At 40.5% G+C, this 26358-nt stretch overlaps 1 protein-coding gene across 4 annotated transcripts; it reads right to left on the reverse strand.

The window, feature by feature from the left end:
* Window positions 1-1639: 1639 nt before the first annotated feature.
* On the reverse strand, window positions 1640-26358 carry ST3GAL5 (ST3 beta-galactoside alpha-2,3-sialyltransferase 5). Of its 4 annotated transcripts, none has more exons than XM_056340986.1 (7): window positions 26222-26358; window positions 14359-14480; window positions 12529-12637; window positions 9959-10302; window positions 8386-8572; window positions 5600-5758; window positions 1640-4319 (listed from the first exon to the last, which is right to left on the reverse strand). In XM_056340986.1, the coding sequence occupies exons 2-7, from the start codon at window positions 14394-14396 to the stop codon at window positions 4056-4058; spliced, it is 1101 nt and encodes a 366-aa protein (XP_056196961.1). In that variant the 5' UTR covers window positions 14397-14480; window positions 26222-26358; the 3' UTR covers window positions 1640-4055. The 4 variants fall into 4 exon arrangements, with proteins under 4 accessions (XP_056196961.1, XP_056196950.1, XP_056196942.1 ...); XM_056340975.1 differs by having other exon boundaries at window positions 12523-12637; XM_056340967.1 differs by having other exon boundaries at window positions 14369-14480; window positions 26222-26352.

The following is a 26358-nucleotide window of genomic DNA, read 5'->3' on the forward strand; positions in this document are numbered from 1 at the left end:
AACAAACAATAGCACAAGAGGAAACAGCCTCAAGTTGCACCAGAAAAGGTTATTAGATAATAGGAAAAAAATCTCTTTACCGAAAGGGTTGTCAAGCACCGGGACAGGCTGCCCGGGGAGGTGGTGGAGTCACCATCCCTGCGGGTATTTAAAAGCCGTGTAGACGTAGTGCTTAGGAACATGGCGTAGTGGTGGGCTTGGCAGTGCTAGGTTTAACAGTTGGACTCTATGACCTTGAAGGTCTTTTCCAGCCTAAATAATTCTGATTCTACGAGCTCTTCCTTCACATGCCCTTGGCAACAGGCAAAGTGATCACACTCACCCGATACAGCTGCCTCCTCTGATCCCCTCCTGTCTCCTGCTGGAGTTCCAACTGCAGCACAAGAGCTGGAGCTATCAGCACACAGCCATCTGCTGAAGAGGCTGTACTGCCCCTCAGTTCCTCATCAATCAGCATCTCAACTGACAACGCTGCAAGCTCAATATCTAGTTTCGATGTCAACTGGTCACAGACTGCCACCACCCTTTTCAGCAATTCCTCACTCTGCAGTCAAGCAGCTCTGTATCTCCTTGTGCAACTCTGGCACATGTCCGTGGTGGTGTAACAAACCGTAATCTTACCCAGGGTGCTTTTCCAAGGTGACATCAGTTTGTCTCCAGCTGAAGATAAATCGGCTGGTTGCAGAACTCTTATGAACACTTGAGAAACAGCACCACAAATTCCCACTTGGCAACTCAAAAGTTCCCATTTATTTGAACAAATCAGATGTAGCCAAAATAAGTATGCTGTTATCTTTTTTGCTATTCCCTTAGTGGCCATACAAAACTGAACATATCGTAAGAAGAAAAAAGCTTCACAAATTATCTAAAATTTCAAAAAACTTTCAGAATTGTTTAGTCCTGACAGAGAATTTCTACTTATCTCACCCAAAAGACTAAAGCATAAGAGATAACACAAATACTTGACAACCACTCTAAATTCAGGGGAGGACAAAGCTGAAGCTGTGTTCCCTGCACAGAAACCATGAAAAAATTCAGCATCAGAAGAGGCCAGACACAAACCTATGATAGCTGCTACACAGAAAGGATAGTTACAAAGAGAAATTCTGATGTGGAACACAATGGCTTTATCACAGGTCCCAAATTCTTTGTCAACTTTTTAAACAAACACCATTAAGGTGTATCTACAAGGGATGATGCAGATTCTTTGCAATGCGTAAAATCCAGGACACAGCAACACAGACACACGCAGCTTCTGTTCTCATCTTGTCTCCAGCAAGACCACAGAGACCAGCACAGACCAGAAGCTCCAGTATGCCTCCATCACTGAAGGAGACACACCCTTGGTTTAAGGCCAGTGCTATAACCCAGTCTGAAATATTCTCATCTGCGTTAACTTCAAAATCCTGGAAGCCTATGATACAGTCTGTGTTGAGACGATTCTCCCTTCCAGGCATGAGAGAGATACAACTCCACTGACGGGTATTAAAAGGCCATAAATGAAAGGAGAAAGAATCATCAGCCATTAACTCCCCTCTTCTGGAGTGCCTGGGATTGCATCAAGACTTTCAATTGGACCAGTAACACATGTAAAATCCATAATAAAGGAGGCAGAACAAATTGCAGACAGAGAAATACATAAGTAGAAAGTTGTTTCATCAGTTTATTGCTTCTTGCAACATGAATACTGCTGCCATTTCATGGATGCTCGAGTCTTTGCAGGCATATTCAATGCAGTATACACTACCACAGAGAACAGTGTTTTATCACAAGCCATAAAACTGGTGGAAAAACAATCTAATCCTACGTCAACATAATTTGAGAACTTGACAGTAAATAGAGCATATCCAAAAAGCTATTGGCATTTACATTAATCAACTGATTGTTTTTATGTTACTGAATAAAGCAAACTGGTCAGGGACCGAGTACTCCGAAACACATATTGTCAGTGTATTCAGTGCACACGTTCTCAAATCTTAGAGAATTTCACTCATACCGAATGAAATTAAGGTTCTTTGCTTCCAGTTTAAATACCAGGAGAAAATAATTAGCACATTTTAATATATTAACTAAAAGACTATCTGTACAAAACTCTTCAGGTGTTTTTAAATTAAACAATATAATTATTATACTTACAAGAAAAAACGTAGACCACAAATTTATTGCTAGTACAAAAAAATCTTGTGTTTCACAGAGGAGAAGCTAGATTAGTATTATTGCTATGAAGAGTGCCAGAGACAAGAATCCGATTTTCAAATTTGCCTGTCATCCACAACTGGCTTTCCAGGACACGTAGGTACGTGGGATTTAGGAAAGATGAGGTCCACAACTTTCTTCAGAGTTATGCTTTATGATCTGATGTCATTTTATTGCCTTTTACTATTAAAGGCCAAGATCAGTCTGCTGCTCCTGCATTCTAACATCATCATTCATTAGATCTGCTTTCCATGGGGAAAAAAAGAAAAACCAACCACAAAATCAAAACCCAACAGCCCTAATCTTCCTTTCCCACATGAGTATTTTGAATATTCAAAACTACAACTACATTCATGTCCTCACCCATAACAAAAATAAGCGGGAATGTTTGCCATGTGGAGAGTCCCTGACTATGAACAATGTTTCTACACCAACTTCCATCAATTTGCTAAAAAGCTTTCAATCCCAAAGAAAGCACTTTGGTTTTTTTACATACTGTACATTAAGTAACAACACAACACAGTGCACATAGTCATACCTACTCCTCTGCTAGTAAGAAAATGAGCACAAAAACCTGCTTACAGATCTGCACAGTCCAGTTTCTTTCCAATGCACTGATTTCCAGTCACAAGAACATATACACATAGCTTTTTTAAAAAAAGTATGCCATTTTCAGCAGTTATCTAGCTGGCTACTAGTATCCTACTGCTTTCTCAAAGTGATTTTCTTCTGAACTTACACACACTAACCCAACTTCTGACTTCAAAGCTGATTCAGGAAAATTAACATCTCTACCTCTCCCTGCAATTAAATAGTCAACACTAGAGTTCATAAAGGTTATCATCATTGTAAACTATTACAGTTACGATATCTGTAATTAGTCACTTAAGGATCATAAAGTAAACCAACAGAAATTTTCACCCAGTCATAGATTCTACTCTTGCTAAACAGAAGATTCATACAAACCACCATTTTATAGAACCAGCAATTTTCAAGTCACTCAAAAAAAAAAAGTGGTGGGGGCAGATATTGTATTAATGACACTTCTTTAATTGGGGTAGCTGAACTCTGCTGCAAATCAACTTGTTAGAAACACTTATCTGGGTCTTAAGGAAACGACATACTATATGATCCAGGTGAAAGCCTCCTACTGGCTAAATCCTCTTGTAATGTACCCTGGGCCCAAATATGCCTCATGATAAAGCAGGATTCTAACCCAATACATTAATGCATCAATGATTTTAGTACCAATCATGAACACCAAAGTACTTACTACTCAGTTGTTGCCACAACAGTTTCTTTTCCCTCAGCTCCACTCCCACATTCCTCCTCCACCCCTCAAAAAAACAGTATCAGCACAAAACCAAAATATAAATATCTGAGGGAAACACAACACTCGAGTTGCAAGAAATTAAAGACTTGAGAAGCATACGCCTTTCTTTTCATGGCATGCATGAAAAGGAGTCATACACCAAGAACTCGATCAAAGACAGCAGTTCAGTGGAAAAAAAATCTTGTATGCTGTTAGACAACTCAGGCTAGCATTGTGCATACCATAGACATCTGAAAACAAAAACTCTGCTTTTCTTCAGACAACTTAAAACATTAAATATTTTAAATGGATATATTTCAACTCCAAGTTATATTCACATAGTTATTCACAAAGATGTGCAAAGTAAAATCTAACATCAAAATAAATTTAAAAGTCCAACAAACTGAACTTGACATTATAAAAAGGCAGCAGATACTCAATGTCCATTTTATATACATGTTAAAGAATTACTTTGAGACAGTGAAAAGGTTGTTCCAGCTGAACCTCTGGAAATACAACAAATCCAAACCATGCAGCACTTCAATCACTAGCTGTCTTTGTTGCAGAATTCACAATGTATCCCACCAGTGAGGTCTTTGACAACTTTTTCTTTGATCAGTTTGTGCAGGAATTTTGTTTCACTTGTCACATTGTGCATAGTTTGTCCATTCATGGCAGCCATGCAGAGGTTGTTGTAATAGTGCAAAGGTGTGCTGGGCTGATCAAGGTCATATCCAAATCCTGCTAAGCTCACTTCATCACATAAATGCGTGGCCAGAACAACTGCTGTGACCCCAATTGTAGGTACATTCTAAAAAGGGGGGAAAACGAAGCCTGCTGAATTCAAACATTCTCCTTTGTCAGTTTTTATGAACGCTTTACAAAATTTAATGTCTTTGTCTATTCCCTCTCCTCATTTAAAGCTGAAATAAATTAAACCATTAATTAAAACAAAAATCAATAACAACTAAAACTAAAAATCAAGTAAATGATCAAGTAAAATGAAAAACTTCAGGGCCAAATACTAATACAACTTGAGTATTTGTCCTCAACAAGACTTTTGGCTGTCAACATGAAGGTTTTTTTTCTGTGAAGGCATCACGCCCTATTACTGTGTAGTTAAACTACAAGTGAGCCCTTGCTCCAAACACTCAAACAACGCCTGACATGCAGTTAATGCTTGACATTTCTTGATGCAGGCTTACTTCAGTCTTGAGCAACAGGCTCTCTAACAGTAGTCTCCAGAACATGACTTTTCACTGAACCACCTGTGAAGAAGGCAAGTATACTACTATACAACTAAAAGATACGCAGCTTGGTACGTTATATTTTTTTGACAAATAAATGTGAGAAGATCCTTCAAACACCTGTGCAATAACGCTACCATTAAATGCTTTCATACAAAAAGTGAAAAGACAATGATCACTCAGTATTTTTTATAGTTCAAGAGAACTAGTGATACCCCATGGCTCAAACAAGTAACAAAACGCAGTACATAATTAAACTGGGCAATTCATCACTCCATACTACTGCTGAAGAGAAGGTCACAGAGGGAGGATACACCCATCAGTTGCTATGGAGCACAGTGGTATACATAGCAATTCCAACAGTTGGAAGGTTGCTTTACACTGGCCTGGTTTCCATACTTTCTCTGCCTTCTCTGCAGCTGGAGACACATCTGTCTATAGCTGATTGCTGGTTTGACTTAACGAGGCTGCTCTTAACACATTTAACATACATCAAATGCGTGTTCTGAATACTTAGCACCAGTCACACTGATGTTGTGAGTTAACACACTGCACTGCAATAAATTTATGTCTCACTGCATCAGAATGCTTTGTAAAACAAGCCATTTCAGGTCAGCATGCACAGGCATAATACCTCATCTAAAAAGGTGAGCTGAAATCCTAATTTGATTTTACACAACAAAATACAAGAGGCTTTTGGAAGCACATTAATTTCCCTATTACTTGAGACCAGCTTGAAACTGCACAGAGAAACTATATTGAAAGAAGAACCCGAAATTTTTTTCAATTTTTTTTTTTTTTACTTTGTATTTAGAGTCTCCTTCTCCTAAAAGGTATCTCTTACCTTATCCCAACCCCAGAATTTTGACCGAGGTTCAGGGAACTGTAAAATGTCCAAAGCTGTCTCTTTGATGATGACTGGATTCAGAATCCGAAACTGCTTTGATGTAAAAGGAATTTTCTCAGCAACCTCCTTCCAAAAGAAGAGTCGCACCCACAGGGGCTAAGAGAAAGAAAAAACAAACAGTTCAGCAAAGGGAGACTCTGAGGCTGCAAAGTGCACGGCAGACACACTACACAAGTTACAGATTACACAAGTTACTGATTCTGAGAAATTCAGGAAACAGTTTATAGCTAAGGTGGTTCAGGAATACCAGTGTACAGCTCAAGTGACTGACCAAAAGAAGAAAAACCTTCAAAGTATTCAGAATTGCAGAGAGGACAGGGGAGGGAAAAGTTGCTTATTCTGAATATTTGACTGCACTTTGTGTTTAATCAGTCACCGTATCCATCAGCACCTCCAGGTTCTTTGGCCCTTCCCCAGCACAACTGAGCAGGCAGCAGTATATAAAGAAATGGGAAAGGGAACCACAGCTTTTCATGAACATTAACCAGGCATTCTGAAGCAAGCACTGGATTTAAACCAATTGTGCTCAGGCTTTGAAGTGAGCCGCTGCTGTTTGACAGCATCCACCTAGTGACAAATGTAGCAATTCAGAAGAGGACTTGACATAAGACTCAGAAGGCTAGATTCTGATCACATGCTGCTTGCAGTCAATTAGATGCATGCTAATGGGAAAACCAATACTACATCAGGCTCATTTTACAAGCCCTTCCGTATAATGGGTAACACTAAGGAAATGATAAAACTGACACAGCTGCGACAGACCGGTATTTTTTAAACAGGCTTTAAGTTACAACTCTACAGCAGCTTAAACTGATCAAATATAGGTTGGTATGGTCCCATCTTCCTGCTTGTGCTCTGAATCAGTTTACTGAAGTACTAATGCCTGCATAGAGAGGTGATCCAACCGAAAGCTTAGTATTTGAAAGGAGAAGTATGTTTTCAGTTCACAGAATCACAGAGCAGTTGAGGATGGAAAGGACCTCCGGAGGTCCACTGGTCCAACAACCCTGCCTAAGCAGGGTCACCTACAGCTGGTTGGACAGATCCATGTCCAGATGGCTTTTGAGTAGCTCCAAGGATGGAGACTCCACAACCTCCCTGGGGCAACCTGTGTCAGTGCTCAGTCACGTCACAGTAAAAAACCAAGTGCTTCCTGATGTGCAGAAGAACCCTGCTGTGTTTTGGTTTGTGCCCATTGCCTCTGGTCCCATCACTGGGTGCCAATGAAAAGAGCCTTGCTCCACCCTCTTTGGACCCTCCCCTCAGGTATTCATTAGTAAGATTCCCCCAAGCCTTCTCTTCTCTCTTGGCCTTTCCTCACAAGAGAGATGCTCCAGCCCCTCCAGCATCTCCATGGCCCCTCAGTGGACACCCTCCAGTATGCCCATTCCCAAATCAGTTCCCAAAACAGGCTCTCTACACCAGCAAAAACACCAGAATGAGGAAGAAAGGTGGGAATGAGCAGAACAGCTCTTAAGCCATGCAAAACAAGAAAAGGTACTATTTTCATAAAGCACATACTTCAGTCTTGTAATTCACTAACAGAGGACGCTGCATATGCCCAAAAGCAATCACTTACAATCCTCCCCCGCAACAGATTTTAATACAGAAAGCAATCCTTGTACTACCCATTCTTCAAAACCAAACTTTAAAACATAAAATAGCCAGAAAGTTGTTTTACAAATTAGGGATTCAACTCAAGTTAGAAAGCTGCTGGTCATCAAAATTACCACACTGCTGCAGGGAAGGTCATAGACCAACAGTGTTTCATCCCTGGTTAAAAAAAAAAATAATCAGGGAGCAGAAGTTCTAAAATTTGCTCAAATTCATGCATTCAATCTCCTCTCTATAAAACACACTCAAATTATTCAAAACAAGGCAATATTCTTGTACGCATTCTCTGAACTAAAGTAGTAGTAGCCAGTCACAATATAAAACACACCTTCCATATGCTTTCACCTTGTAAAAATCACAGAATTTGGAAGGGAACTTGGGAGTGCCTAAACTAGTAAGTATCAAACTCTTAAAAAACTTGACAGTCTTTCTTCTAAATCTCTCTCAATAATTTAGAGTACTTTTTTTTCAATCTGTGGTCAGAGAAACCTAGCTACTGATTTTCAACTTGCAGAAGTTATCTGCCTGCAAATTGAAAGAGGTGAAAACCACCAATTTAAAGAGAGTTTGGAAACATGGAATCCTTCTATCAGGCTCCTTAGGAATCTCTGCACTTTTTAAAATATTCAGTGAGAAATAAACAACCTCTTAATTTTGGAACCACAGGCAAATACGAACTAACAACTGCGACGCTTCAATTACACATTAACTGCATGTATGCCTATTGTAGCAGTATGGACTTCAGCTGTTAAAAAAAAATGGCCTGGCATCCAGAAATCTCATTTCTATTTCAGGCTCTGCAGACTTGAACAAGTCACTTAAACATAACATGAAATTAATTCCACTTTAGTAAACACTCGGTATGTCATGTAGCCTGGTGCAAACCATCAATATCTGTAGAAAAAAGGAATGCATTACTGTCAGCATGGGGCTTCAACATGCATGTTGGTGCCAACTGTAACTAGGAGACAGTTACAGTTAAAAACCCCACAAAGTTACATAAAAGATCCTCAGTATAATTAAACAAGAACTAACAGCTCAGTCAGTTTCTTAAGCATTAGAAAAGAAAAACCAAAAATCACAGGTACATAACACTGCCATATACATACCAAGGTTTCATTTTTTAGCATTGCTTGAAGCCAATTGAAATCAACACTTTTAAACAAAACAGCCACGAACAAGCTAGCAGGAGGATACTCATGTTCTGAAAGGGGGGCTCCTTCTGGGTAAGTCATCCGTATAGTCGTTTTGTTACCAACGTGATCTGTGTATCCTTGAACTGGTGCATCATTTAACCTAAAAAACCCAAAAAAGAAACAAAACCAAACCACAATGGAGAGAAACTGCATTTAATAAGCATAGGTTACAATCTCATTAAAACATCAGACACTAAACAGAACTTGTATTTAGTGCACAAACTTTTAACAGAGCCGAGTACAGCATTTTCTCAGTTTCTCCCTGTTCCTTACCTCACATGTTCATCTATCCCTTATCTTTGAGAGGAAGCCAATTCTATTTCTAGATTAACTGGCACAAGTGCAAAACTTCAAAAAGAAAAGCTTGAATAGAAAAGTAACTTAAAACAGTACTGCAGAATTTCATATTCATTGTCTTGTGCTAACTCAGAAGGCTTAAAAGAGGAAGGGAAAGAAACCACACAGGAAGTTGCCTGCATTATTTTTATATATATACACACACGCAAGTGCTGCACACTGAAAGGCATCCAAATTATCCCTTCAATGCAATGTAAGAAGTCCTGTGAGTTTACACCATTCCAGCTCACCGAAAATTTCAGATGTTAGCACACTGCTGACAAGAACAGCATCATCCAACTCCATCAGTTCTGCAGAGCAGCTCAGGTCCCAGAAACGTTTTATCAACAGAACAGTCACCTGCACACTGCCAGCCCTGATTTCAGAGAACCAGTTAATGCAAGTTCTCTGCCACTCCACGTGCTAACAGGTTTGTTTACCTTTGTATAAGCACTATCGACCCACTGTATCGACTTCCCTTTTTAAGAGGAGCAAGTCTTAGTTTATATTTTCCCCAAGTTGCTTTGAATTAAATTTGTAACTTGACACTATTCAAAATACACAGAAGGAGCATTCAAACTGATGTTCAGAAAGCATGAATACAGAGCATGTATTCGTTTAATTCGGGCATTAGAAAACATGGGTAATCATGCACTGATCTTGCAAAGATAAGGAAAGATAAGCATGCTATACAGTGTGTAAGCAAACTGTATACTGAAACACCAATTAAATTTTGTTGTGTTTGAAATAGCAGCTATAAAAAAAAAAATCCTTCAAATAAGCATCCCAACTAGCCAAGGGGAAAAAGGCAGTGGTAAGTCCTAAAGCCTACCTCTGAAAGCTTAAAAATATGAATGGATAAAACCAGCATTGTTTACTTGTCTGTGATATCACTGGTTTCTATCTCATTTCTGCCCATGTTTTTTTGTATCTGAAGTTCACAGATTACACTGAATACCTGTCTTAGGAGCAAAATAAATTGTCATTTTCACAAGACTTCAAATTCCATCAAGTCATAAGTAAATTTCTCAAAAGCACTTTCAGACATAGCCTTATAAGTTGCATAAATGTTGGAGATACTTTCCCCTTAAAAAACAAAGTTGCCTCATAAAACTGAAGTAGTTGGAATCTTTAAATGGAGAATACATACCTTATAACAATATCAAACTGATTCAGTAAGTGACCCAGCTCTGATCCATGAAGAATTCCACCACTGCCAACAACAACACAACGCTTACAGTGTTTTGACTTCAGATCTTCTGGTAAATCATGCTCAGGTAAAAGTTCAAGGAGATTTTTAAGCTTATCAAAGAACTTGTGAAATCCAAAAGGAGGTTCATATTTAAATAAAGCTTCATCTTCATTTATATTTTTTCTTACAAAGGGAGATATGTCCATGCTATATTTCTCTGCAAATAACTTCCCCATTTCTTTCTTCACGTAAGAAGGTCGGCACTGTTCCTGCAATGCAGCACTGGCATACTGTTGTGCTCTCTAAAACAAAACATACATGCTTTCTATCAGGAAACCCAGTTTCAGGAACATACAAAGACCTCTTAATGCAAGCTACCAGCTGGCCACCAGCAGATTTAACACACACGGGGGTTTATAAAGAAAGCTTAAACATGGAAATACACGACATTTTAAAGCATTCACTCCAAAAGCAGGTACTAAATAGTGCAGGGTAAAAACCTGCAAAGGAATGCCTCTCCACCCAATCACTTAAATCCGGACAGGAGGTTTTCTGAAGAATAAGTTAGGCTAGTGAAAGTCATAAGTGAAAATGAGCCATCTGAGAACATCTGTATTATTTTAAAAAACAGATAAAAAAATGTAGATGTACCTCTACCCACCTAATTCAGCAGCCAGCAGAATTCTACTCTGCTGCTCAACTGTGTGACCTCAGTTCTGCCTGTGGTAGGTTTTTACCAGGGACACATCCACTGGGTAAAAGTTCTGTGAAATGGCAGGTTAGATTTGCTTACTAATCAAAATGAAGCAACAATTCTTCCATAATTATTGCTAAAATGGTATTGCCAATGACTAAAACACAACTTTGAAAGGAATGCAAGGTGTGGGTGTTTCAGGTCTTCTTTCAAAGACTAGTCACTAAAATAAAAGGCTAAAATAAAAAAATAAAAAGATCCATATTGCATAAAAAGATTAAGCTGTCTGATAAAAGTATACATTGAGCCATCTCATTTAAAAAACCCAAAACTATTCATGCACATTTTTTAGAAATCTGTAGTGGCATGCCAGTATGTGATGTAAAGAGGAGAAATCGCAAAGGCATTATTTTTATCAGTTAAAATCTTTTTGCATATTCTTTTCCACAATACAACTCTGCTGATGTCTCCTCCCCTGTCATTAAAAAAAAAAAACACATAAGCAAACACAGGGGTCAGACAGTCAAGATTCAAAACTAGTGCTAACTCAGTTCTCCTTCTGTAGCGTTAAGGGAAGTGTGTATCTGTCCACACAAGGAAGGAAGTTATGCTTTTTTTTGGATGTTTTTAAACAAGATTGTTCTACAGAACTGCCTCTGCCACCCTTACAAAGGTCTCTGTAAATTTGGGCATAAACACCACACCTCTCCCTGCACAAAGCATTACTGAGCAACTTCATGCTGTACTTTGCCAGACAAGAGTAAGTGCATATTTGGAAGAGCCTGACAGTTGTGTATCCTACTAGCAAAAATGAATGCCTACCACTTGACAACTGCCCCAAACAGTTTGTAATCAGCTATTACCTAACTAGATAAAAAACAATGCTATTCCCTCATCCTGCAGCTAACAGAAAATGGATCATGAGACTGCAATAAACACCGTCCATGCAGTCTAGGTTTGCTTAGCTTAAGGTATTTGTTGCTTTGAAGCAAGAATACGTTATTGAGAAAAGTAGCAAGTCAAATTAGAAAAACGGGGAGGCAGAGGCTCAGAAGGGGAAAAGCATGCACTGAAGAAGGTGGGGGGTTGGGGAGGATGCACATGCAGTGATGCTAAGATGAAGCTGTCTTAAATCAGGGCTCCTGCTATAAGGTGTGTGGTACTGTTGAAACATTCAAAGAAAGAAAAGTAACAATCTAAATGAAAATAAGCACTGTTATAAAGAGAAATCAGGTTAAGTAGCAGAGAACTGTCATCAAGAGTTAAGTGAAACCTGGTACACCAGCTTAAAAGCTTCAAACACGCAAAACTAGTTGAAATAGCTGGTACAGTAAAGAAAGAAATGAACGAAGAGATGCACCCTCCTGCAGGTTTGCCCTGTGATTCTGAAAACATCTGAGCAACTAAAGGCAAAGGAGACTGGGGAACTTGCATAGGTAAAAATAAACCTTTGGTTTGTGTGTTGGGTTTGGGGCTTTTTTTTTTTTTCTATATGTTACTATTCATTTGCATCAATTTTCTGATCACCAGTGTTACCTGCACCGACACAACAGTAGGATGCCATGTGTATTTCAAATGTTATGTTACTTTTAACAGTCACAATTTATCTCATTTTATCTCTAAAATTCCAGTTTCTCTATGCACTTCTGTTGCCACTTAACAAGGACAAACCCCAGAAGTTCTATGGCATGAAATGAAACAAAATATATTTTCCCTCACAGATAATTTCAGCGTTCTAGTTCTGTTGCAGATACTTATTGACTCTTATACTGTCAATCAAAAACTTTTTTTCCGGCCAAGTTAAAAAAAAAAGCCAAAAAATACCAACCCTTACACGATCGAGGTCCACATACGGCATTTTTGTTCTGTCACATTCTTCAGGGCCAAAATGTAATTTGAGGATATAAAGAAAGCAGCCTCCAACCACAAACAGTGCAAGAAGTCTAGAAACAAACAGGAAGGTGTAAGAGTAGGAGACAGGAAAAAAGATAACATTTTCCAGCAATCCGTGAACTGCTAAATGAGTATTTTAAAACAAATTTAAGACAACTGAAGAACTTCAGGTCAATACTTGTACTTGATTCAAACCAAGAAAAATTATTGCTTTGTTCACTGCAAGTCTTTCACAACTCTTCAGAGCTATCAGCAGGAAAGTACAAACATAAATAGATGCTTTGATAAGGAAAACATTGCAGTTCTGTGCCTGCATCATATACTCTAAACACATCTCTGATGGGTGAACGGCTCTCTTCACATGAAGAAACCAAAAGTGTCTTCTGTTTTCCTACTTTAAAGGGCAACTATTTTGAAACATGTATTTTCATGCAAGTCAAAAAGCAGATGGGATTTCAAATTGCAAGATTTCGGGCCAATGGCCACCACTCACAAACAAAACTTCCAACTCTGTGGCAGACCACAATGCAGAATTTAATGCTCAGGTTTATATTGAGAAGCTTAATTTATTTACATCCCCAAAACATACAGAAACACACACACACCCCCAACACTAAAAGTGAGTAATACAGACTATCCATATTTTTGATCTATTCATTTTTCATTCCTAAGGAATCTCACTGTTGATCTCCAGATATTCACTTGGCTCATGTCTAAACCGATCTGCAAAAATTGCATCGTTATTTGGTTAGAGTTTTGGTTGTTGCTCAAGTATGTAGTTTGAGCTTTATTATTGACTTTCATTTCCTATGGTTTCCTAGAGACTGGACATTTCTTTAAATGTCTTTAAAAAAAATACTCAACCTACCAAAAGTTTAGCACTTCTTGAATCCTTTCTAACGAAGTTAACACAGGTTTCCAAGATAGGGGTTTTTTTGTCTGTTGGACTAGTAGACCCAATCCTGGCACTGAATTTGCAGTATATGCTGCAAACAAGGTAACCACTCGAAAAGCAGCACTGTTCTAGCATTTGATTTAACCAAATTAAATTTTGCACTGATAAGGGTCTAAAACCCTCATTAGCATGTTAGGCTGCAAGCCCTGGCAATCAGCTGACTGTCAGAAAACGGGAATCACAGCAAATGAATGAGGCTGGTTTTCCTCCACAGGGGTTTATCACGTATCTCTAGATTCAGCTGGGACTACGCCATTCAAGTGGTCAAAACACCAGTGGGTATAACAGTTTTGCTTTGCATTTTTTAAGACCTGAAAATTCATGAGGCAGAGAGGCACCACAGTAGTGAACTTTTTTGGTTTAAAATAAGATTCTTGATGTACACTAGCATACGCTTACTATGACGTTAAACTATTAAAAATGGAGTAAGATTTTGTGATGTAGTATTCCAGAAGTTTTCATAAACAAACTAACTATGAGGGGACACCTCCCCAAAATATCCACTAAACACCCACTGCATTTCAATTTCTTCAATTGCCAGACTGTACAAAAGCCTCAACGTTTTTACTTAACTGGATACAAAAAAAGATTGGAAATACTTGTGAGCAAAGTTCTGGGATCTAACATTAGCTTGGGAAAACAGATACTATTATGAGAGTGCCTAGGTTCCTCGAAGTGTTTTATATGTCCAAGGAAAGCTGTGTGCCTAACCCTCCATTCAGTTCCTGTGGTGATCTCATCCTTTGATTTTTGCATTCTTTTTGTAACTGCCCAGGCTAGAGTGACAATGACAGTTGCAGTGACAATGACACTTACTTGCGAGTACCTTTTAAAAACCAGCTTGGTCTTCTCATCTTCACAGGCAGCCACCTTATACCATTGCACAGGAGGCGAAAAATCACTTTTCAGTTTCACAAGGTTACTGTCACTCAGCATTGCTGTAAAAAAAAAAAAAAAAATTATGTTAACTTCTGCTGAACTGAAGAAAAGATAGGACATCCAATGACTGTTAACTTACTCTGTTTCCCAGAGAAGACTTGTAATTCTTAGTTATCGTGTCAGGAATACTGAACTGCTCCTGACCTCCTTGTGATCAAGAACAACATTTCAGATGCACTGCCAGGACATGATTCTAAAAATATCTGCAGGTTGTCAGGTATAGGTCTTTGCATTCTTCGTAAGTCTGAAGTCTAATAATTGCAATTACATACTCTTATCGTTTGATCTTGGTCAAATACCATTTTGTTTGAACAATTATTAGACTCCAGACAAGAAAAAAAAACCCTACACAGTATGCCTAGAGTATTTAGGATCCCTGAATCAAAATACCCAAGCACTACGCTACCCTGCGGGCTTCAAGCATGCTCCCAGCACGCAGAACCTGTACAAACCATCCCCATTCTCATCCTCATAACAGGAGCCCATATTTCAAATCAGCTCCCTGATTTCTCTGAAGTCAAACAAAACTGTCTCATCATCGGTCTGAATCTACTGCTGACCCCTTCAGAAACCCCAACAAGGTGGTTAAGCAACTTCAACAGCAAGCACCAAAGAGGTGAATTTTTCCCTGGCACACAGCAGGGCTAGGAGGCTGCCAGCACAAGGGCAGTTTCTGTGCATAGCAGCACCTTCCCTCCAACAAACACTGTGAACCCAGCGGGAGTGCACAGTACTCCCTCACAGATCATCAGCTAACAAGAAGCAATCTTGCTGCTTACTATTTCTGAGCTCCCATGAGTTTCTACCTGCATGCTTCAATTCTGATTTTGGGAAGAAAAAAATCCAGTCTGGCACATCAGCTTCTCACAGGCTGCTGCCATTAACCAAAAGATGTGAGCAAACAAGGAAACGCCATGCAAATCCAAGCCTGCTGGTTTTGCTCTGGAAGGAGAAGAGATCCAGGCCAGGGTTTTTCCTGCCTTACTGACCTCCCAAAGCAGCACTCCCTTTGATCAGCCAACCATGGAAGGGTGCAGCCAGATTCTCCACAGTGGAGGATTTCAGCCCTACTCGAACCCTTTGATCTCAGCGCTTAACCCTCACTGCTCTCCACTGCAAAGATGTTCACACTCTTCTGTTCTCTTGCCAAAAGCTCCATCACAAGTACTTTTAAAAAAGCAGGGCTAAGGGAAGGCTTTTATCTAGGAATGATCTTCCACATTCTCTTTTCTGCTCCACCCCCCTTGATTTTATATGGCAATATGACCCATTTGAACTAGTCTGTATTGCTATTTCAAAACTGTTCCAACAAACAGCTGATACTCTTGAACACCAGGATGAAGGAGCTGACAAGACAGAAGCATCCCCTCCGGATCTCAAATCCAGCCCACTGAAATTTCAGGGATATTTAATTCAGAAGATGACTCACAGTCAGTCTCTGCAGAGTCACACATCATTCCTCAGTAACACATTTGACATACATGGTATAAACCCACAAGCCCGGGACAAGGACAGATAAAGATCAACACCAACATTTCAAGCCCTGTGAAGAGCAGGTAACAGTTAAGGGATGCTTTCTAGAGTCACCTGCAAGTGATCAAAACCCACAGAACAGAGCAAGGAAAAAAAATAAAAAAAAGCCAAATGTTTTTTGTCAGCAGAAAACTTCACCACTTACCTCAAACATGGCTAACTTGGTTATTATGATACTACTAAGATCCTCAAATTACCCACCTAGCTGTATTTATTAATTGCACAAACTCTCTGAGCTGTCACACCCACTTGTAGGTCTTTGTCACAAAGCAGCAATACCTTAAACACCACCTTTTAGCAGATCTGAAAGCACTGTTCAAACTGAGGTCACTACCACTACACTTGTCTCAGAACAGGGTAATCTGAAACCCAAGTGACACCCCAAGGTCCCCCAGAATGCTAGCAGTTAAGCTGGAAATCAAATCCAGCTCCTGACTCCCACACAACCTGTCAGGACACAAGAGAGCAGCCCACAGGGAACCTATCAAGTCTTACAAGCTCATCATATTCTCAGCGCAACACCTGGTCTTTACTGGCTGGATCTACGCTGCTGAATAAAAACAGCACTGAGGACCAGAACTGGGTGTTGACACCCCACTAATCAGCATTACAAGTTCATTTTGCTTTCAGTTAAGATTTGCAGCAAATCAAGTCCACATTGGGTAAAGGTCTAGTACGCATCAGCAAAATTTGTTACAAGGACCATACTGTACTGTCAGTTATGGATCACCAAGGTGAGCTGCTCTACCTTGAGATGTCCAGTGCCAATCAAGCAGAAACTGCACAATCACCTCATTCCACGTATGATACGCACCGTTCCTGCCACACTACACAAACAAGACAACTAAGCACCCTCATCATTACCTGGGACCTAGTACCTTCATACCCACACATCTTGGAGACTACACGTATTCAGAGAGATCATGTTGCCAGCACGCACAGGGAGCAGCCCCAGTTCACTGAGCCTGCCTACACAGTCACAGGTAGCACACAAAGTAAGCACAGATTAGAGGAGACTGCAGAGCTCCAGAGGAGAGCCAAACAAGGCCTGCAGACCATGGGGAAGCTCCTGGATTGCTCCACCTACTAGAGAGAGCACACACAGCCAGATCACCTCAGGGGGGACTGGCTCAGACCAGCACAAACAAGGGGCACCCAGTACTGTTTGGCAAAAGTGAAGGGGATCACTCGCTGACATGGATGGCTTACTGAATGGATGTGATTGCCAAATGCTGCATATGCCTACGATACAATGTACAACAAAAATAATTACATCTGTCAGTTCCACAGATTTCTGCATACAGAGCTGGGGAGAAATACAAATTGAACTTTTCTTTTTAAAAAAAGAAAAACACTGAATAAAAAGCAGGAAACAAGCTTCAGCCATTTTCACTAGAGAACAGTGCAGGTAATAATCCTCTCTTGGGTAAACAACATAAAGAGGTAACTTGATCACAGTCTACAGGAACCTAGATCAGAACAGATTCTGCACAGAAGAATCTGTCACACTAGATATCAGAGGATCCTGCTACCAAGAAATCATTGCAACAACATACCGAATGACATAGTGAGGTCTGGCCACGGTACTGGTAGCACAAGAGAACACACTCCAGATTAAGCACATATTTTCCAGCAGTTTTAATCAAATCCATAAAGTTTTACAGCTTGAATTACAAGGGTAAGGTCACAGCTTTTGCCTTGTTCAAAGAAGGTTTTTATTTCTTCGCAAATTAGTCTTTCCTATTCTAGGACCCAGGTTCTGTTGCAATGTGACAGAAAAACTTGCTTGTGAAAGACTGCTCAATGTATATAAAACTTTTTATTGCTTAATGGCACTAACATACTCCTGGAATCATCCTGCAGCACAAAACACCACAGTCAACCTCCTCTGCTGTATAAACTGTTGAAGAGTGCTCTGCAAACAGCACACTTTTAATCATTTCCAAGGGTGAGAATTGTACGAAGACATCTCACAAGATGCACTTTTTATTAAACCTTTCAAAACAAAGAAAAGGGATGGCTGCAAAAGATCTGAAAGATGGAGAAGGAACTGAGGAGGTGGAAAGTGATGAAGACAGAAGGGGATTAATGAGGAATACAAGACTGCAATAAACAAATGCTATAAGAAAGCCTTCCCTGCCTCTAAAAAATAAATTATGGTCATCCCTAAACAGTTCCTTCACCCCTCCTGGATGTGCAAAGGGGTACAAGAAAACAGAGCAAATTTAATTAATCAGTTCAGCACATCCTTTCCAAGTCCAGTTCTCAGTACTTAGCACGCTCAGTTGTTTTGTTTAATTTGTTTATATAACTGAAATAACGTTGGTTTTCATTTCATTTGCAACAGTTTACTCCAGGTTGACTTCTGTCAGTTCTGTTTACTTCAGATGATTCCTTCTTTGATAAAGGCAGATAGATAGATAGCTATACCAAGTCAAAAATATATCTGTCCAGCACAGCATTTTTTTATAATTACTCAGGGTTTGATCCTGCACTCTTATCTAAGTCAATAAGCACCTCCCACTGGCTGGAATGGTGTAAGAATGCTCAAAAGAGCAAGGTCAGCAGTAACAAGCACCTGAGAGCACACCTTTCGCACAGTCTTTCTGAGCTTCAAAAAGAAAAAAACCCCAAACCCATGAATCTACACAGAGAACCACCGCAGTTAAGAAACCAAGCACCAAAGACAAGCTGTGCCTATAGCATCCAGATTTTGTCGTTTGCATAAAAACACCACTGCCAAACACCACTAGACCCTTTCAGAAAGGGCAGTGCTATAGTTGTTTTGGGACCCGTAAATGCAAACGTCTCAATTTGCGCACAAAAGATGTCTCAGCAGTAACACTGTACTACAATCACATTTTGCATTGACATTTCCATAGCTACTCATTGTGGTGCAATTAGTGAGGACTCAAGGGACTTAAATTTGCTTTTCATCTACTGAATTTAAGTGATCTGTGTAAAGCTGCTGCAAAAGCTAAAATGTCTACCAGTAGGAACACACTCCAAAGCTTTTTGTGGTGGTGTTCTTTTCACCATAATTTACTTCTGTCACATTGTTATTCTTAAGTAGACAAAATTTCCACACTTGGAATATTTCCAAAGCAATTAATTAAAGTCTTCAGAATGTCTTTTTATATGACAATGCTAAAAGCTAAAAAGCAGCATGTGTCAAGTTGTACACCACCACTGCCACACCCTGAAAAATTGCATTTGGTCATGTACGGCACCTGGATTTACCCAAAGACAAAGCCTCTCAGCACCCATTGTTTGAGTGCCAGCAGTGTTACCAGGCATGGGGACAGGACCACCCCAGCCTACCTACAAGTGCAAAATGAGGCATTATACCTATGCTCCTCACAATCCCCTCATTAAGCCTCCAGAACCGTATCCCCGTGCAGGGGATGTTTCTACTTTCCTCCTTGGCCCTACCAATTCAAGCACGTCCCCATCTCCCCATACACGGAGGGTCCAGTTAACAGCCTCCACGGCTGAGCTCAGCATTTTATGTGGGCAGGTACTATTCCAAAGTAACTGTCTATGCAGGCAGGAACCAGAACCACAGAGGAAGCACCAGCATGGATAGTTACTGTCAGTCAGTAACTCTGCAAGCAGAAGCTTATCTCCCAGATCTACACAAGTACCTGCATATGGGCTGTTATTTGCCACTTGCTCTTACTGAGCCAGTGGGGAAGCTACCCTGGGCAAACCACTGCTTGAAGCCCAGCAGGACGAGGCATCTTTTGTCCTGCTGAAGCTCCTAGAAGTTGAAAATACAAGTTAACTTTCCCTCTCACAGTACCATCAGTAGTAGAAACAGCCAGCTTTTTGAGTCATCATCTGCAAGATAGTCCATCTCAAGCTCTTGCTGTACAATGCAGCCTTCGAAGTTCACATAACAAGGTCAAGAAGCTTGCAATGTAAAGCCAGCAGCAACTAAAACCTGAAAGTCACACCTGTATAAAGGAATTATTAATCAAGAACAATTGGGTTCAAGCAGGCAGTGAAACAGAAGGTAAAACTAATGCAAAAGCACCTGCTCTTTTCATGCTCCGTTCTCTAAATCAGATATGCATGTTACTCCAAAAACAGTGACAAAATGAAAACTAGTTGGTTTTGAGCAACATTTATGTTCCAACAAAGAAAGGCAAAGTTAAAAGGCAGAAAAGGCGTTTTCACATGGAATAAGCTTGAGCAAGACACTCTTTACTGAGATGCTGTGCACGTTATCAGCAATTAATTCTGCATTAACTTCCTGTTCTGAGGCTTTTTGAAACAACAACAGAAACCCACAGACATACTGCAAACCTTTACGCAAGAAGTTAGAAGAGACTATTTAAGAAAACTTAAACCACTTACAGACTGTTTCCTGGGACACATTTGGGGAAAACAGATGACAAAAATTGTGACAACTACAACACTAATGTCTGTGTTTACTTGCAAGAGTTGTGCCCATGAAAGGATTACACATCTTTATCCTCATTATGGACCAAATAGATGAGATACTAATTTTCATTAAAGCTTTCAAAACTGGTACAATATTTGAATAAAATGTTATTAAATTATGTAACAATATGAAAAAGTCTGGTAAAATGTAGTTGTAATTAATTTTGTTTGCTTCTCCAGTACTGAAACCCACAGAGATTAAATGTAAGGGCTGACGTAAAAAAAAAATAAAAGAATCGTTAAGTAGGTGGTAGGTTTTGTGCTTTTTTTTTTAAGTAGATGTAAAAAATACTTGAGTCATCTGTTAAGCAGAGTCTCTCAGATGAAGAAACCTAACAATATGAAAAATTTAACTTTTTCTGATCTTTTGTTAAGAAAGTAATTTAAAAAATCATTTAGAAATTGGAATAAAACTCTCCCAGTTCCCTCCCACATCTTCAAAACCTGTCCACCTCTCTTTAATGGGCAAAACAGTCTCTATTCAGGAAATTTTGAAGTAATATAATTTATTTCCAATTAACAGAACTTCTAATCACCAATTCTAATATTCAGAAAAAGTAAACATGAGTAAAACGCCTTTCCTTCCTTTAGCCTTAAGGCTAAACTTAAGCCAAACAATTCTCTTCCTCACCTCCCTGTCTCTCTTTCCCTTATTTTTGCCTCAGGTTACACAGAGCCCGCCCCAACTCCTTTGGGGGGGCAACAGGCAGCGCAGGAGCTTGGGGTCATGTGTATAATGGCTTCTGCCTGCAGCTCCTCTGTGCTTCTTACCATCATACTTGTTCTGGCACAGGTGGCCCACAAGTCCCCAGGGGTGTCCCTCATCTGTGACTCTCCCTCCCACGTCTCCTGATCAACCCACGATACCTTCACACCTCCTTCCTATGCTTTCAAGTTTCATCATCTCTTCAGTGGAAACAATAAACCATAATGAAATAAATTCTGCAAATAACCTCTGTCCATTTAAAAAATATAATGGTTAACAAATTTTTTAAACCAACAGTGGATCAAGCAGCATCCCAATAATAATCAGGGAGAAAAAATTATAATACAAAGAATAAAAACCCAGAAACTAAGAACAGTTAATTGTGCAACTCATACACAGATGACTCTGCAGTTGCAAGTGTTGTGCAGTCAAACTGCTATTTTACAAATGCAATAGAGTTATTTTTAACCATCCAAAACACACAGTATTTCTTAAATACCAAAACAATTTTGAAGCATATTGTTTCACGAATTAAAGAATTTGTTATTAAAAAAACCCAATCGACCTGGAACAACATACAAACATCCTTTAGCAAGAGGCACTCCAGAAGCTGCAGAGTGAAAGACCGCCTCACTTTCAATGACTTCTGCAGAAGCAACTCCAAATTTTTAAGCCAAATTTTAAACACAGGTTTAACAGACCTAGAAAGCTAATGGAAAACCTGCCCAGATATTGAAATTGGATTTAAAACCTGTACAAGAACAGTAAAAAGCATTTTACTGGAATGAACCCATTTGCTCATAGTGACAAAATACTCAGGAAAAAGTGTAGAAAGAAAAGGAACAGACAAGGTATCCCAAAGGAACAGTTTCTGATTGGGAAATCTCTTTCTATAATACAATGAACACTGAAATACCTTCTTTAAGACTCTTCTTTAATGGTACATGACAGAAATCCCTCAAAACCAACAAGGACGAGGAAAACTTCCAGAGCCACTAAAGATCTGAGGCTGACTTCATAGGGACACACTGGGGCATGACAGACTCTTGAGTTATAAGCTGTAGCAACGTATTAACTGTTGGATATTTATCTTCAAATAATCCTCTGATCACCATTCTACCCATTCCTAGCAGAAACAGTCACAAAACATAAAGAGACAGCAGCCAAGGAGCTGTTGCAGGTTAGGGACTGACAGCTTCTTGCCAGACAAAAAACTGGGACTAAAGTTACAAACTGGAGGCTTCTGTCAATTATTTCTTTGGCTGCAACTACATAAACCCCACAGTAAAGTTGGTACTTCAACATATGTAGATATTTGATACATTTTCTTTGGATATTATCTGCTTAGCACCTATTACTATTGAATGAAAAAAGCATTTGACAGACATGTTTGTCCTGATAAACAGTAGAGTCCATTGTTTTGGTTAATGTAATAAAGTCAATAGAAGGAATACAGCCTTGATGGCAGAACAAAGTTTAGCCTATAATACAGTTATAAGCACCTACAACAGGACATTGATTACATTAGTGCATAATGCATCTTACAAAATGAACTTTTTGACTGTTAAAGCTTTTTAATCAGACAATAAAAAGTGAAAACCAATGTCATCTGCACAATCTGCAATTCACTTGGTTAAGATCTGTCTCCTCAGAAAATGTGAATATAATATTGCATCTTATAAACATGGACACAATTGGCAAAAAGTGAAACAAGGAGTAAATTAAAATTTCAGACCAGTTGACAGACATTCTCAAAGGCACCAACAGGATCATAGGTGACAATTTTTCTGCCTGGAGCCACAAATACCAGCAAAAAGCAATAGTATCTTTTAGAAGCATTACCATTTTTCTCTCCTTGCCTTATGATGCCCTACTTGTGTTTTCTTCTAATTGTGTAATGGCTTATTCCCACATCCTCTTTGCAATATCAACCACCAACTCATAAAACCATTAATAAACTTACATTATTGTGCCTATTTGCCCAGTCTTTTCCTTTAGGAAGGATACCTACAGCTAGGCTACAACTTGCTCTTAATTTTGGGTCATCTAGATTGAACACAGAAAAATTGGTTCCAGCTCAAATCCAGTCCAATTATCAGCTTAATTACAGACACTCAGAGTACAACACCATCACTTCTTTTCAGCAGCATTCACAGGAAGCTTTTTTGGATATTAATAGTGCCTGCTAAAATAACTTTATAGGCAAAGAATTCTGTTCAGAGATCACCCTCTTGATTTCACATCCACAAACCGCTGCACAGCAGCAGGCAGCTGCTACTTGGAAACCTCCCCTATGCTCCGCTCCTTTCCATAGCACATCCTCCTTCCCCCTAGACCCACAGACCCTGTACCTGGGGAAGTACTTTGACAAAGACCCAAGCCAGCCAGGAGGGGAGGAAGAGAGCACAGTGTATCCGCACTTCACCCACCACCTGCCAGGCAAGTTCATCCGGCACAAGTGGAAGATATTTCTCTGCCCCTGCAAGGAAGTGGGAACAACTCACGTCTTTCCCCATATATGGGAAGATTGAGGAATACATCTTCCCTAAAAGAAATGGTCGGAAAAGACAGGGCATAGCATTAATCTTTACTGGGCTAAGGAAATGTGCCAGCAGACTTACACAGCCAAGATGTTTCATATTACATCTGAATTATGCAGCAGAATAGCATCGAACAACTGGTAATTATGGAACAATGTTAATAGTACAGCAGCATTTTTACCACAATATCATCTAACACTCCAAGAGATCATGATTAAAATCACACTTGAGCCTACAGAAGCAAAGGAGGAGATGCCAAAAGCCTTCCATGAAGGAAAGGCTGAAAAAGAAATTACAATATAGCAAAGAACATTGCTGGAACCAATTTTAATGTTTAACATCTGAATTCAAGATTTCAAGACCTAAAGGATTGAAGAGCACGTTGGTGAGATGGAGGAGTGAAGGAAGAGCTGCTCCCAAGGAGAACAGAGAGCTTGGTTTGTCAAGCTTCACAAAACAGGTTCAGTTTGTCCTTGGACACACCAAACACGTAAACACAAAAGCCAAAAACAAACAATTCAAAAGGGACAATGTTAGTACACAAGAAAGTGATTATAAATAAACATGAACTACGAGCATAAGATTCCTGAGCAGGAAAGGAATAGCCTTGCCATAGGAGTAATGGAAAACAACAGCCTACACAAGTTTTAAGAAAGCCCTTAATTTATGAATGACCTTATGAGAGAGAGTTGCTTGCAACAAGGGAGACTTCCCCATGATCCAAAAGTCCTATGTCCAAATTAGCATCACACAGTTCTGAAGTGTTGGATAAGCCTGCAGATGCTTTAATCTGTTGTGTTTGAGCACATTTCATTGACTCACTTGTAATTTGAAAATTACTCCATGACAAGTGTGAAGCATTGGCTGGGTCTTGTTCACTAATTTAGCTACTTAAGTTTTCCAGGCTGTCTTATCTAAACAAAATAATCTGCCCTCCAAATGCTGCAGCTCTGCGGCAATCCTGGCACATTCTGCGTCCATCACCTAAACTGGCATACGTACAACAAACAAAATTAAATATTTTTTGCCAATTTCCTCAGTAAAAGAAAGTTTCTGATACTGCACTTTCTCTTCCTACATCCTGTCCCTAACCGCCTGTCAGTCATCTGACCAATTTAATCAAACTGCAGAAAGGAGGATGCTAAATCCCAAGAAGTTCCAGGAAACCGGAAGGAGAAGGAGCCCATTTCTCATCAAACCCAAGGAAGCGGCCAACACACCCAAAGTGCTTGCGCACACTAACCCTCCAGCTGCATTTTGACCTTTCAGTGAAGTTCCCTGCGTTTGCTGCCTCTTATCTGGCTAGCAGAGGGCTTGGGAGACAGCTCAAGGTTTCCTGCTGCAGGATCTAGAAGGAAGACAGTAACCTTGCTGCAGTGAAGCAGATGGAATTACACAGGAATTACGCAGGAAAACTGCACACCACTTCTAAACAGCATCTGTACAGTCCCATTGTAAGCTGCATTTAAAAATATGTATCCACTTTAAAAACACAAAGAGCATTTCTCTCAATAAGCTTTCTTTAGAAAAGAAATACACATCTTTATTTACCTTTCTTCTCAGAATGAGAAAAAAAATTAGCCATTTACCACAGGAAAGCCATTTAGCTCCAGTAATTTTATGAACATTTCCTATTCGTTTCCGTAACTAAAGAGAACTGCAAAATAAGCATGTCTCCTCTACCAGCCTTTTATTTTGCTCTTATCTACTGCGATGGGGGGGAGGGACGGGATGATGGGACACACCGTAACAGCTCAGCACAAAAAACTGCTTTCTCCCCCTCACCCCAAGTACTGCTGAAGAAAATAAAAAGGCTTTGGCAGCAATGGCAGAACTCATTTCTGTTTTGCATTCACATGGCTCCCAAGCAGGTAAAGACAAAATCTCCCACCAAAAGGCTACTGCAACCTGCAGAGAAGCAGAAACCTATAGACTCTATTTTAGAAGAACAACTGAAGGCAGCCCCAGATACACTACTCTCCCTCCCAGAAGGGGCCCGAGGCAGACCTGACTTCCATCACCCCATCTGCTCAGGAACTCACAGCCACCAACTCATCGCCCTCAGAGCTCTCGAAGCACAGGCCCTTACTGGGGCACATCCTGACCACCTCTGCCCCACATGGCAGCGGGGTGGACGGACACGGCGGCCTGGCCCGGCTGATCCCGGAGGCCTCCAGGCCCCCCCGGCCCGGGGAGGGAGCAGCGGCCCCATATGGCTTGAAATATCCCCGGGACCCATCACCCCCCTCAAATAACACCCCCAAACGTTGGTGCCTTCACGCCTCAGACGCACCTCGGACCCTTTCCAGCAGTGACAGAGGCCTCCCGGGGCGCTTCTGAGGACAAAGCCCCCTCAGCACCCCGGCTCCCCGCACCCGCAGGCCCCGCGCCGCCGCACCGGCCTGCCTCCCCCCCCACCCTCGCGGAATAAGCCACCCTTCCCGCCCCCCCTCCAAATTACCCCACAGCGGCACCTCACACCCGCGGACAGAGGGTGTCCGCCGCCATCCCCTACCTGCGCCGGGCTCGGTCCGAGCGCCTCGCCTCCGCATCGGGGCGGGGGCGGGCGGTGCGGCCCCGCCGCAGGTAACGGCCCCGCTGAGAGCCGGCGGAGGGAGGGAGGGAGGGAGGGAGGGAGCGAGGGGGGCGGTG

The sequence above is a fragment of the Falco biarmicus genome, chromosome 1 (assembly GCF_023638135.1).
Source record: "Falco biarmicus isolate bFalBia1 chromosome 1, bFalBia1.pri, whole genome shotgun sequence".
NCBI classification, from domain to species: domain Eukaryota; kingdom Metazoa; phylum Chordata; class Aves; order Falconiformes; family Falconidae; genus Falco; species Falco biarmicus.

Excerpts from the sequence above, each read along its gene's own strand:
- ST3GAL5 (XM_056340958.1), bottom strand. The coding sequence starts at position 26,258 with ATGCGGAGGCGAGGCGCTCGGACCGAGCCCGGCGCAG. Across the intron at positions 12,638-14,368 it reads ACCAAGCTGGTTTTTAAAAG|ACTTCTTGCACTGTTTGTGG; the intron begins GTACTCGCAAGT and ends GTTTGTTTCTAG. Across the intron at positions 5,759-8,385 it reads TGCTAAAAAATGAAACCTTG|CCCCTGTGGGTGCGACTCTT; the intron begins GTATGTATATGG and ends TCTTTCTCTTAG.